We start from the raw sequence: 13,602 nt of genomic DNA on the forward strand, positions 1-13,602 counted from the left end.
CAAAATGGCATTTTAAATACCTAATAAGATTTTTTTCTAAAATATCCCACGTTTATAAAAAGAGAAGAGAAAAAGTAGGAAGAAAATATGAGAGAGAAGAGGGGGAGAATAAATAGGGATTGAGGAGTTAGGAGTTAGTATTTGATTTCACACACACAAAAAAAGGGTTAGTATTTGGTTAAGAATTTATACCCATTAGGGGAGGCAAATAGTGATACTCACATGTAAGAGAGAAAAACCTAGAAAAATTAAAGAAATTAATCAAAATACAGATCGGATATGGCAAATGAAAACCATGGTATCTCCCCTAGTAACTATGTTAACGATAAGGGTGTCAATTGCATATTGAAACCTTTTAACCGTGTCGTTTAAAGTTCAATTAAAACACTTTACCATTTACTTTTTTTTTTTTTTTTTTGGGTATTGGTGCTTTTTTAAATACTAGAAACATAATGCCGTTCACAAGGTTCGAACCCAAGACCTCTCTACTAAAAAGTATGGGTCTTTACCATAGAACCAACCCTGCATTGGCTTCTTAGATTTACTTGCTTTCTCTTTGTTAATATTAGATTCTATCAATTGTTGGTTCTCAATTTTATTAGAATCTTGGTAAATTAATAACAAAAGTAGCATGGTAGTTTTGTGCCAAAATTGTATCGCACTAGATACTTTGTTTAAATTATTTTTCTGTAATGGTTTAAAATCAAAATCGTATCGTTTTTAGCATATACCGAAATCGTACTGTATCCGAACCGAGTTACCGAAACCGTACCGATTTACACCACTTAACGGGAATGGCTTGCTTTTGGCCAGCAACTGGTGGATAAGCCGCGGGGGACGCGAAAGAGATTTCCTCAGTCGAAGCAACCAAAACAGTGCAACCTCCATTGATTTCAAGTTCCTTGAAACCCACTTCGTAGTTCTCGCTTTCCTGCTTGAACAGAAACACAGGTACTTAATTTAATTCTGGATGCTTAGAGCAAAGCGGTCTCTTAGTTTGATTAGTGGAATTCAAGTAATTCTTTTGGTCTTTTCTGGTATAGAATCATGACTTTGTTTTCCATTATTCCCGCTTGTGGTGGTTCGGGGATTCAAAGCTTTTGTTTTAAACAATCAGCATTTTTCCTCGGCAGAGACAGTCTCAGTTTTAGAATTCATGTTGGAAAAAACAAGCTCTCTGAAACATATAAATGTCTTTCTGCTTCAGCTTTTCTTTCTTGTTCAAGTTCTTCAGCATTGATATCTTCATTTGGCTATCACTACTGTTGTAATTCTCGAAATGGGTTGCCATGGAAAAATGGAATTAGGTCTGCTGTTAATAGAAGCAGTGGAAAGGAGGATAATCTTGTTGGTCAGAAAGAGAAGTACTGCATTAAAAGACGATTTTCCTTGAGATTGCGCCCAAGATTGCGTTTGTTATCAATGAGAATAAAGAAAATTTCATTCCGGGCAATGCTACTAGCATTTGGGACTTTCTTGCGTAAAAATTTGAGAAAGCTAACCCTCTCCACTTTTATTTCCATTGTGTTGGGGCTGTGCTACTTCTTTCTTAGATTAACAGCTACACCATCTCAAAAGATTGTTCCTTACTCAGACTTGATAATGAATCTTCAGAGTGGGTCTGTCTCGAACGTTATGTTTGAAGAGGGTTCCCGGCGTATATTCTATAACATCAAAACTCAGGTTCCTGAGAGTACTCAGTTGGGAACTCAATCTCCTTCAGGGGATATGCCTAGTGTTACTGATTCTGATTTGGTTGTAAATGACGATGCTGAAGCTAGAACGTTGAAAGGTGAGAATTTTCTGACACGATTTTCAAGGACCAAATCTTCTATTCCAGAGTGGCAATGTTCGACTAGGAAAATTGATCATGATGAGAATTTTCTCTTAAGTTTGATGAGAGAGAAAGGAATTGCATACAGCTCAGCTCCTCAATCAGTGCTTATGTCAATGAGGAGCATATTAATAACTGTGTTGTCTTTGTGGATCCCTTTAACACCTTTAATGTGGTTATTGTATCGTCAACTCTCTTCTACCAATAGTCCTGCAAAGAAGCGGAGGCCCAGTAATCAGACTGTCAGCTTTGAAGATGTTGAAGGTGTTGATGCTGCTAAACTGGAGCTAATGGAGGTAAACCCACTATTTTTTTTTTTTTTACTTTAATTCAAAAGCAAACAGCCCATGCCCCCCCTCCCTTTCCCCCACACACAAGGAAGAAAGGAAAAAAAGAAAAATATGGTATATTACACCCAAGTGGACTTTGAAAGGAAATCAATGCTATGGGTTCATCTTCAGCAGAAAAAGTAGATCAGCTAATTAGTGTTGTTCAAATTACAATGCTTGAAGATTGTCACTAAACAATTCATAGCCTTAAAAATTTATATTTTGGCACCATCATGAAGAATGAAGATTGAATCACACAAGAAGTTAGAATGACTTAAAAAGTCTGGAGTTGATTAACTTCTAGGGATTACTGAAGTTAGGGTCTAGGAGCTTGATCGTTGATGTAGCCCAAAAGGAGAGTGAATTGGAATTGCAGTGTTGATGCATGATAATTTAGAGGATGCTGTGTTAGTGGCTTAAGGTAATGGTATTTTTGTAAATGCCTAATTGAATCTTCAAATTGTTCCAGGCCTTTCACTAAGGTGTAGCTTCTGCTGAGCTAACCAATTGTTGAGTCCCCGTTTTGTTCTGGTGCGGTGGCACTGTTCTCTTTTCTGGTTGATGACCAAATCCAGGTACTTTAATCCACCCCATACCTTACCAAATTTCCTGCTCCTAGTTGAGAATCACCCAGTCATTCTTCTGGCTGAAACCAAGCCCAAGGCGTTTCAAAGGTGCAAACCTGACCTTCGGCATGGGGTTTTGTGAATTTTGTAATTCAAGGAATTTATGCCTCTCTATAGGCATACTGATCAATCCACAGATGTATGTGTCTTAGTAGGTCAATCTACAAGCCTAGAGGCTTGTGATAGATGTAATGAGGCCCATATATGTAGGCCAATCCATAACAGTGAGAAATCATTTCTGAATGTTTTCCCTCACTGTTGGACCTTGTCCAGATGACTGTCAATATGCCCAGTCTATCGTCAAACCAGCCGTTTATGGTCATTTTGTTCCAACAAACAAACCTTTTTGTAACTGGTACATTTAAATGGCTCCATATCACCTGTCATCAATAAGAGCAAATATTCGACCTTGCATGTCTTTGTTCTTAGTGCACAAAACTCACAAAATACTTGCTCTTCCAGAATGATTTTTTGACAGAGAAGCTGTTTCCTGATCAACCATATAAGGGCCCCGTCATCTGTCTGCCAAGGGATGTCCAGTTGCATCATGTGATGCATAGTGTTAACTGGATAGTCATCATCCAACTGATGCCAGTTTATTGTCCTCTTTTTTTTTTTTTTTTTTAAGTGTGGGGGGGGGGGTGGTTTGAATAAAAATATATATACCTGTACCTCAGAAAACAGAGCTAAAAGAACCCCCGGGGGGGGGACAGTTGAAGCCCCTTGTTCAATTGAAATTTCCCCAACCCAGAAACTTCAAATCTGAATTCCAGCCATTCTAACCATTACTTCAGGTTTTAGATGCTTTAATCTGATTTTCTTTTTCTTCTTATTGTGTATGTTACCATTTCTTTTGTGTCTTTAACTCTTTGTAGATAGTTTTGTGTCTGCAAGGGGCTATCAACTATAGCAAATTAGGAGCAAAGTTACCTAGAGGAATCCTGCTTGTAGGGCCTCCAGGAACAGGAAAAACATTACTTGCTCGTGCGGTGGCTGGAGAAGCCGGGGTGCCATTCTTTACAGTTTCTGCAAGTGAATTTGTAGAATTATTTGTTGGAAGAGGGGCAGCACGCATTAGAGACCTTTTCAACATGGCAAGGAAATGTGCACCGTCAATAATATTTATTGATGAACTTGATGCAGTGGGAGGAAAGCGTGGTCGTAGCTTTAATGATGAACGGGACCAAACTTTAAACCAGGCAATTTTCATCATTACTTATAATCATTCTCTTATATTGATAATCTTTGGCAATTCATTTCCAAATCTGACAGGGGAAAAATTGTTTCCTTTGCAGCTGCTGACTGAGATGGATGGATTTGAATCAGACATGAAAGTCATAGTTATTGCAGCAACTAATAGACCGGATGCATTAGATCCGGCTCTCTGTCGTCCTGGACGCTTCTCCCGAAAATTATATGTGGGGGAACCAGATGAAGACGGGAGGAAAAAGATTCTTGCTATACATCTGAAGGAAGTTCCTTTGGAGGAAGACAGAGATCTTATTTGCTGTTTAGTGGCATCACTTACGGAAGGCTTTGTTGGTGCTGATTTGGCAAACATTGTAAATGAAGCTGCTCTGCTTGCTGCCCGCAGAGGTGAGTTAAAGGATTATCTATAGTTTCATACATTCACCAGGGCCATTGTTAGTAGAGTGCAAGTAATTCCTGTCATTGTTGCTCGTAGTCAAGAGTGATTATCCTGGTGAATATATTGTCAGCGTCACCTTGCATAGAAGGATTTGCAACTTAAAACTGGTCAGCATCAATTGAAATTATTGCCTCTGGGAAGAAAAAGCTGGCAATCTGTAGAATTTCTTGCACAAACTTTTAGTCCTTCCTGACAATTTTAGATATGTTCTGCTTGGCTATATGTATTCGACAACCAATTGCCAATGTTTTTGAAATCCATTCCAGATGATGCTTTTCATTTGATCTGTACCTTTTCAGTGACTTGGCTGGTTTCCTAGACATTGCTTCCCTCTCCTCCTACACCCATTGAACATAACTACTTCGAATAAAAAAATATGCTATGTGCTTTTAATGACATCAATCATTCAGAATTTTTTGGGTACTTATCCCTTGATGTGAACAGAAAAAGGGGTCCAGCAAAAGCTGCAAGAGGGCCTAGTGGTGCTAGGCCCATGCGCACCCTCCTTAGGGGTATTATGTCCTTCTAGGTCTTATTTATTTTATTTAATTAAGTGTTTTAGGTGGGTTTCTAATCTGATTACAGAATCCCAATTGGCTTCTTAGTTCAGTTAGAGTTGTCTAATCCAGCAAGCAGTCCAAGTCTAAGTCAGTTAGGTCTCTTTTGAAGTTTGTTTTATTTTGGAGTCCTGTAGAGGCTATATATTCTCATGCCTATTACAGAAGAAATCAGTTTTGTTGAATGAAATTATTGAAAATAATGCAGCCAAAGAGGTATTGGCTGGGTTCCTTTGAGGGTGACCCTGCGTTGTCTGAGTTTCTATTTTTCGAAGCTTCTAACTTCAGTTCTGCAGTTTCAGCAAGCATCTTCAGCTTTCAAGCAACAATACCAGCAAGCTTCTTCAGTCCCTAGCCAGTAAATATCATCTCAGATCTTTCCCAGGTAAGACCATCCCTTCCCAACCCATCACAACCTTCCCTTCCCCTCTTTTCTGCTCTTGCACAACCCAATAATCCCCTCCCTCAGCTATCGCAGACCCTCTAATCCCTCCCCTGTGTAGCACAGGTGATGTAACCAGCCAAGGACAGCCCAAGAAGGGCCCAAGGAGGCCAAGCTCACTCAAGTCCTGAAGCAAGCCCTGGGGGGCTGAACCAACACAGGGGCAATCTGGTCATTTTCCACCCCTGGATCGAGTCCTAATTAGCTGGGATAAATCCAGTTATTTTTCAGAGTCTTCTTCTTTCTTTCTTTCTTCTTCTTTCTTTCTTTCTTTCTTTCTTTCTTTCTTTTTTTATTTTTATTTTTTATTTATTTGCAGCCCCAGTTTGAGAGTTAGTTTGAGTAGAAGTTAGTTAGTGTCGATAAGATTCCTTATCCAAAAGGATTCTTATCTTTTAGGAGTTTGTTTTGATTTAAAGTTGTTGCTTGAGTCCTAAGTTATTCTTAATTAGTATGTGTTTTTAAGTTAACTTAAAAGTGTGTTTTAGAAAGATTCCAATCTAAGGGTTAAGGTCTTGTAATAATTTGATTCCTTTTTAAAGTGTGTTGGTCAAGAGGTGGGATCCTTGTCCATTAGGGACTCCCAACCCAAGTCAAAGTCTTTTGTTTAAAGCTATAAATAGCCCATTTATGCAATGTAAATTTCAGTCTTTGATGAATGAAATTTGATTTGAGAAAATAAACTTGAAAGAAGTTGTGGGATCCCAAGGTGGGTAACCTGCGTCTGGAATTGTGCTAGTGTTTCTGCAATTTTGAAAGTTCTTTTGCTCCTTCAAGCTTCAGCTGCAGCTTGCTATAGTTTCCCCTCCAAGTAAGTGCAGCCCTACCCCTCCCCATGGCAACCATAGCCTCTTCCCCCCTTTTCCCTTCTTCCTGTGCTAGCACTAGCAGCAGCCCTTTCCCCTTGTGAGCCCCAACTCCCCAGCCCCTTTAGACCCCTTTCACCTTCCCCTAGGATCACACAAAACCTTAGAGCCTGCTCCTGCACTTATTTTCCTAATCCAGTCTATTTCCCCTAACCCAGGAATCTTCTGCACTTCATCTTCTACATTGGGTGGATCCTGCAGAACTTTTAAAATCTTGGAAAACCCTAAATTTAGGCAACCAGACCTCCCTTAAACCCTCTAAATCCTTGAAACCAGTTCTGAATTTACAGAACCCACAATACAGACCCCAAACCCATCTGGGCCAAAACCTATCCTTAACCCTAGTTCCACTTTAAATTTGAATTTCAGATGTGGAAATTTAACTACATGAACTTCAGTTCTGACTCTCAGTTACAGAAAGCCCTAGAAAACCCTACAACCTAGGAAACATCCTTCCCCCTTTTGCTGGAAATCTTGGGCAACCCTAAGAATCTACAGAAATGACCAAATTACCCTTGGCCCTAGATTTGGGGTTACATCAGGAACCGGTATTTATCATGGGTGGATCAATGGGATGGTGTTTCATTGGTCACAAGATAATTAATATTATCTATATTTCCAAGGTTCCATGTTAACTGACATCAATTACTCATCTGGAAATGTCTCTACTATTTGACTCTATTTCCTTCTAGCAATAGCAATAGGAAGCAGGACAAATGGTTAGCGACAAAAAATTTCAGTTCCCTTTTTGTCCCAAATTTCTTGGTCAAATTCTTGAAGTAGCAAGACCCAACGAATGAGTCAAGATTTTGCATCCTTCTTGTCTAACAAATATTTAATAGCTAAGGGATCAGTGTCAACAATGACATGACTACCTATTAAATATGAGTGAAACTTCTCTAATTCAAACACAACAACCAAAAATTCTTTTTCAGCCATTGTATGATTGAGTTTTGCATCATTAAGGGTTTGACTTGCATAAAAAATGATAGTAGGCATCTTATTTAGCCTTTGACCTAAAACTACTCCTAAAGTATAGTCAAAAGCATCACACATTAACTTAAATGGTTTTAACTAATTTGTTGCTTGTATTATGGGAGTGGTAGAGAGCTTCTCTTTTTAACTATTCAAAACTCAAGTGGATACTTCTTTCCGCGGTTCGATCCCCCATATTCGGTAAGCACTCAGAGGTGAAATCAAATGGGACATCTTTAGCAAGTAGTGAAGTTGACAGTCTAGCTATCTTACTTGATAAAACAGCGATAAAAACCAGTAAGACCTAGTATGACCTAATATCCTTTACACTTTTAGGTGGTGGTAAATTAGAACTAAGATAACCCTTGTCCTTATCAACCATAATTCCCTCCTTAGAAACAACATGACCTAAAACTATTCCACTCTTCACCATAAAGTGACATTTCTCCCAATTAAGAACCAAATTATTGGCTCTACTACATTCAAGAACTAAGCGAAGATGGTGAAGGCAATTAGAAAAGGTAGACCAATGGACTAAAAATTCATTTATAAGTATGTCCAAATAATCCTCTACCATATCTAGAAATATGCTCAGCATGCATCGTTGGAACATGGCAGGAGCATTGCATAACCCAAATGGCATGCGTCGATAGACGTATGTTCCATATAGGCATGTGAATTTGGTTTTTCTGGTCTTTAGGTCCTATAGGGATTTGATTATAGCTAGAATAACCATCAAGGAAACAATAATAAGCACATTTGGCCAAATGCTCTAACATTTGATTAATGAAGGGCAATGGAAAACGATCTTTTAGTGGTTGTATTAAGTTTTTGGTAATCTATACAAACACGTTAACCAGTTTTGGCACAAATTGGGATGAACTCATTGTTAGTGGATGTAACCACAGTGACTCTGGACTTCTTAGGAACAACTTGGACATGATTAACCCACTTACTATTTAATATTGGATAGATAATCGCATTATCCATGCATTTTGACACTTCTTTTCAAATGGCTTCTTTCATCATAGGATTAGCCTTCCTCTAAGGTTTCCTAAAGGGTTTGGATCAATCAATCAAATTTATATGATGCTGAACTATTGAGGGACTAATTCCTTTAATGTCGGCTAGTTGTCAACCTATTGTCTCTTTATTGTCTCACAGCAAACTAAGAAGCTCATCCTCTTGGTCTATGGTAAGATCAGAAGTAATGATTACAAGAAGAGTTTCATTAAGGCCTAGAAAAGCATATCGAAGAGTCGAAGGAAAATGTTTCAATTCAATTTTTTTTTTTGGGGTGGGGGTGGGGGTGGGGCTTAACCATAGAAGGGATAAGAAGAGTTCTAGAGAAATTACCAAGTGGCTCTCTAAATTGTTGCAAGCTCATATATCAAAAAAGAAATCACTCTCTAAGTCCTTTAGTTCTTCCAAACAATTGTAGAAGTCATCATCAAAATTCTTCTCAAAGGAGAAATCAATATCCTTAGAAATGCTTTGCAACATACTAACAATCTCAGATTAATTTGGTTGTTTCCCTAGCCTAAAGACATTGAACTCCACAGATGTATTCCTAGAAGATAACCTCAAAAAACCATATCAACAATTAATAAGGGCATTGCTTGTAGCTAAAAATGGTCTCTTTAAGATCACAGGAATTTGGTATTTAAGGTTAGTAACTGGATGTGTGTCTAAGACAATGAAATCAACAGGGAAAACAAATTCTCCTACTCGGATTAACACATCTTCAATTATGCCATGGGGTGTTTTAATAGATTTATTGGCTAACTGGAGAGTAACTGATGTAAGTTTGAGTTCCCTAAGATCTAATGGTTTATAAACAATGTATGACAATAAATTAACATTAGCTCTTATGTCTAGTAAAGTGCTCTTTTTTATTTTTTATCGCCAATAATATATGGATTTGTTGGACATCTTGTGTCTATGCGCTTAACTGGGACTTGTTTTGAGAGGATCGTACTCACATTCACCATTAGAAAGACCTTTTTTAGGACATTTATGGTTCTCTTTTAAATACACAAGTCCTAAGCACTTTAGTATAAAAAGGGACTTGAGAAATAGCATCCAAAAGTGGAATGTTGGCACTCACATTTTTGAAAACTTCCAGAATTTTGTCAACATTTGCATTTCTTTTATTGCTTGCTAATCAGCTAGGAAAAGGGACTTCAGGTACATAAGATCTCTTTTTTGAAGTTTGCTCTCTTCTAAGACTTTCAGATAGTGGTTCAGCAAACTTAGGAACTTCTAAAGCAATTGGCTCATCCTCAACTTCTGTGGATTTCTTTGACAAACCCTCATTGGGAGACACTTGAACATTTTCCTCATCACGATAGTCACTAATCTTGATCTCCTGATTAACATGTGACTCACCTGTTAAATGCCCTTTCTCACTTCTTAATGCATACATAGAATTATCTAAGGTAAAGGGATGAGAAAATTCCGGAGTATTATTTCCTCTATTGAAACCAGATGGTGACTGATATTTTGCAATGAGAGTCTTACAAGGCATAATAAGTGGATTGCAGGCCTAGTTAATTCTAAAAATTAAGGGCTTGAGGGAGTTGGACATTCTGATTTTGAGAAAATTGAGCACTTTATTTTTAAGGAGTAGTAAATTGATTTTTTGTGGAATAATTGTTAAATCCATTTGGTTTTGCCCTTGAGATCATGACAAGTTAGGATGATTTCTCCACCTAGGATTATACCTGCTACCAAGGTTTAAAGTATCGGTATCGAGTATCGTATCAGTCAGGTGATTTTAAGAGACGTATCATTCCATATTGAGTATTGTATCGCTCTGGCTAATGTATTTTAGCGTAGATCAATAGAGAGACGTATCGAGATGTATCGTGTCGCTTGGGTCAAATATGGATACGTATCGGCTAGTATCGTATGGTATCGTGGGATACTTTGAACCTTGCCTACTATTGTACTGGTTTGGAAAGATCGTACTGATATTTTCTTGTTGGCCTCCAAAATAGATAAGGCATTTCTCAATCACGTGTAGGAGACTGACACCATGCACATATAGCAATAGATTTGTCAATAAAATGCGCTTGACTTGGTTGTAGTGGTGCAACTTTTACTACTAGAGTAACTTTTTCAAATTAAGAATCAAATTCAAAAGATTAAGACTAGTGACCATCGTGATGAGGAGAATGTTCAAGTGTCTCCTAATGAGGGTTAGTCTGAGGAACCCATAGAAGTTAAGGATGAGCCAATGGCTTTAGAGGTACCTAAGTTCGCCGAACCACTTTTTGAAAATCTTAGAAAAGAGCAAACTTCAAAAGAGAGATCTTATGTACCTAAGGCCCCTTTCCTTAGCCGGTTAGCAAGTAACAAAGGGAATGAAATGTTGACAAAAATTTGGAAGTTCTAAAAAATGTTAGTTCCAACATCCCACTTTTGAATGCTATTTCTCAAATCCCTTCTTATACTAAAGTGCTTAAGGACTTGTGTACTTAAAAGAGAACCACAAATGTCCCAAAGAAGGCCCTTCTAATGGTGAATATGAGTTCAATCCTTTGAGAACAAGTTTTAATTAAGAATAGAGATCCAGGCTGTCCAACAATTCCATGTGTCATTGGTGATTAAAAAAAGAGAGTGCTTTATTAGACTTGGGAGCTAGTGTTAATTTATTGTGATACACCTTTTACAAAAAATTGGGTCTCGGGGAGCTCAAAACTACGTCGGCTACTCTCCAGTTAACCAATAGGTTTGTTAAAAACCCATGGCATAATTGAAGATATGTTAATCCGAGTAGGAGAATTTGTTTCCCATAATGATTTCATTGTTTTAGACAGAGATCCAGTTACTAACCTTAAAAACCATATTCTTTTGATCTTAGGGAGACCATTTTTAGCTACATGCAATACCCTCATCAATTGTCAAAATGGTCTTTGGAGGTTATTTTTTGGGAATACATCTATGGAGTTCAATGTCTTTAGGCTATGGAAACAACCAAATTTTTTTGAGATTGTTAGTATATTGCAAAGCATTTATGAGGATATTGATTTTTCCCTTAAGAAGAGTTTTGATGATGATTTCTACAATTGTTTGGATGAACTAGAGGACTTAGGGAGTGATTTCTTTTCTAATATGATAAGCTTGCAACAATTTAGTGGGCCACTTGGTAATTTGGCTAGAACTCTTCTTGTCTTGTCTGTGGTTGATGCCCCCAAACTTGAATTGAAACATTTCCCTAAAACATGCTTTTTCTAGACCCTAATGAAACTCTTCTTGTAATCATTGCTTCTGATCTTATTATAGGCCAAGTAGATGAGCTTCTTAGTTTGTTTAGAGGCATTAGGTTGGCAAATGACCGACATTAAAGGAATTAGTCCCTCAATAGTCCAATATCATATAAATTTGGTTGATGGATGCAAACCCTCTGGGGAACCCCAGAGGAGGGTTAATCCTGTGATAAAAGTTGCCATTTGCAAAGAAGTGTTCAAATGTATAGATAATTGGGTTATCTATCTAATATCAAATAGCTAGTGGGTTAGTCTTGTCCAAGTTGTTCCTAAGAAGTTCGGAGTTGTTGTGGTTACATCCGCTTAGAACAAGCTCATCTTGAGCTGTGTCCAAACTGGTTGGTGTGTTTGTATAGATTACCAAAAGCTTAATGTAACTACTCATAAGGGTCATTTTCCCTTGCCCTTCATCGATCAAAAGTTAGAGCATTTAGCCGGCCGTGCTTATTATTGTTTCCTTGATGGTTATTTTGGCAATAACCAAATCCCTATAACACCTGAAGACGAAGACAAAACCATATTCACATACCCAAGTGGAATGTAAGCCTATTGATGTATGCCCTTTGGGTTATGCAATGCTCATGTAATGTTCCAAGGATGTATGATGAGCATATTTTCATATATGGTAGAGGATTATTTGGGAGTATTTATGGTTGATTTTTCAGTTCATCATGGGTTTACCTTTTCTGATTGCCTTCACCTTCTCTGATTAGTTCTTGTATGTAGTAGAGTCAAGAGTTTGGTTCTTAATTGGTAGAAATGTCACTTCATGGTGAAGAGTCGAATAATTGTAGGTCATTTTGTTTCTAAGGAGGGAATTATGGTTGACAAGGCTAAGGTTGATCTTATTTCTAATTTTCCACCACCTAGATTGTAGAGGATATTAGATCATTTTTGGGCCATGCTAGTTTTAATCACAATTTTATCAAGGACTTTAGTAATATAGCTAGACTGTTAACTTCTTTGCTTGCTAAAGATGTCCCATTTGATTTCAACCCTGAGTGCTTATTGAGTTTTGAACAGTTGAAAGAGAAGCTCTCCACCGCTTCTATAATACAAGTACAAAATTGGTTAGAACCATTTGAGTTAGTATGTGATGCTTTTAACTATTTTAGAGCATTTCTAGGTCTAAAGGTTAAATAAGATGCTTACTGTAATTTTTAATGCAAGTCGAACCCTTTATAATGCACAACTTAATTATACAATGACCGAAAAAGATTTTTTGGCTATTGTGTTTGCATTAAAGAAGTTTCGCTCATATTTGTTAGGTAGTCATTGTTTACATTGATCACTCAACTATCAAATATTTGTTAGACAAGAAGGATGCAACATCTTGACTCATTCGTTAGGTCACAAGGTTGGCAAGGCGACCAAAATGATTGGGGCTGATTAGGCGATTGAGCGATTAAGCGACAAAGTGGTTGGGTCAAAAATTTTCAATACAACTACTTTTAATACTAATACCTTCTATAATAAGCTAAATAAACATTCAATAGTCACATTCATCCAAAAAAGAAAGCATTCAAGAATCTTAATTATGAAAAATTATCCAAAAAAGAACACAAACATAGGTTAATCTCATCAAGCATCATAACAATGATTATGTACTAACAGGGCCAACACGATAAATTAATAGATCTCATCATTCCGATTTCCAAGTGATTGTCTGGTTAATGATTCATTGATGCTCGATGTTGAGAATAACTCATGCTTCACATTCTATTGCTGACAGGCACATGGGTCCTTTGCAATTTAGGCCTTGATTATGAAATGACTAAGCTATTCAATTTATATATGACTTTGTAAAATAAATATTATGTACAAAATGTCAAAAAAAGCGGTTGATTTAGCATAAAGGCGCACAAGGTGACAAAGAGGTAGCAGTTAGGCGAAAAAGGGGGGGGGGGAAGTGTTAATTGAGCGGTTCAAAACAAGGCGGTTGAAAAACAGCTTTGCCGCCTAGGCGGACGCTTTGACAACACTATTAGGTCACGCTACTTTAAGAATTTGACATAAAATTAGGGACAAAAAGGGAATTGAAAATTTGGTTGTAG

At 37.6% G+C, this 13,602-nt stretch overlaps 1 protein-coding gene across 4 annotated transcripts in view; it reads left to right on the forward strand.

Annotated features, from left to right (window-relative positions):
* Positions 1-829: 829 nt before the first annotated feature.
* LOC149022410 (putative inactive ATP-dependent zinc metalloprotease FTSHI 3, chloroplastic) overlaps positions 830-13,602 on the forward strand; it is a 29,650-nt gene continuing 16,877 nt past the window's right edge. For all 4 annotated transcript variants that reach the window (XM_089150528.1, XM_089150530.1, XM_089150529.1 and 1 more), the window contains exons 1-3: positions 830-2,130; positions 3,665-3,988; positions 4,085-4,385. In XM_089150528.1, the coding sequence (XP_089006654.1) occupies positions 1,048-2,130; positions 3,665-3,988; positions 4,085-4,385 (1,708 nt within the window). In that variant the 5' untranslated portion in view covers positions 830-1,047. The remainder of the gene's footprint in view (positions 2,131-3,664; positions 3,989-4,084; positions 4,386-13,602) is intronic.

Source organism: Hakea prostrata, chromosome 3 (genome assembly GCF_041222555.1).
Source record: "Hakea prostrata isolate BN-2017 chromosome 3, UWA_Hpros_2, whole genome shotgun sequence".
NCBI classification, from domain to species: Eukaryota; Viridiplantae; Streptophyta; class Magnoliopsida; order Proteales; family Proteaceae; genus Hakea; species Hakea prostrata.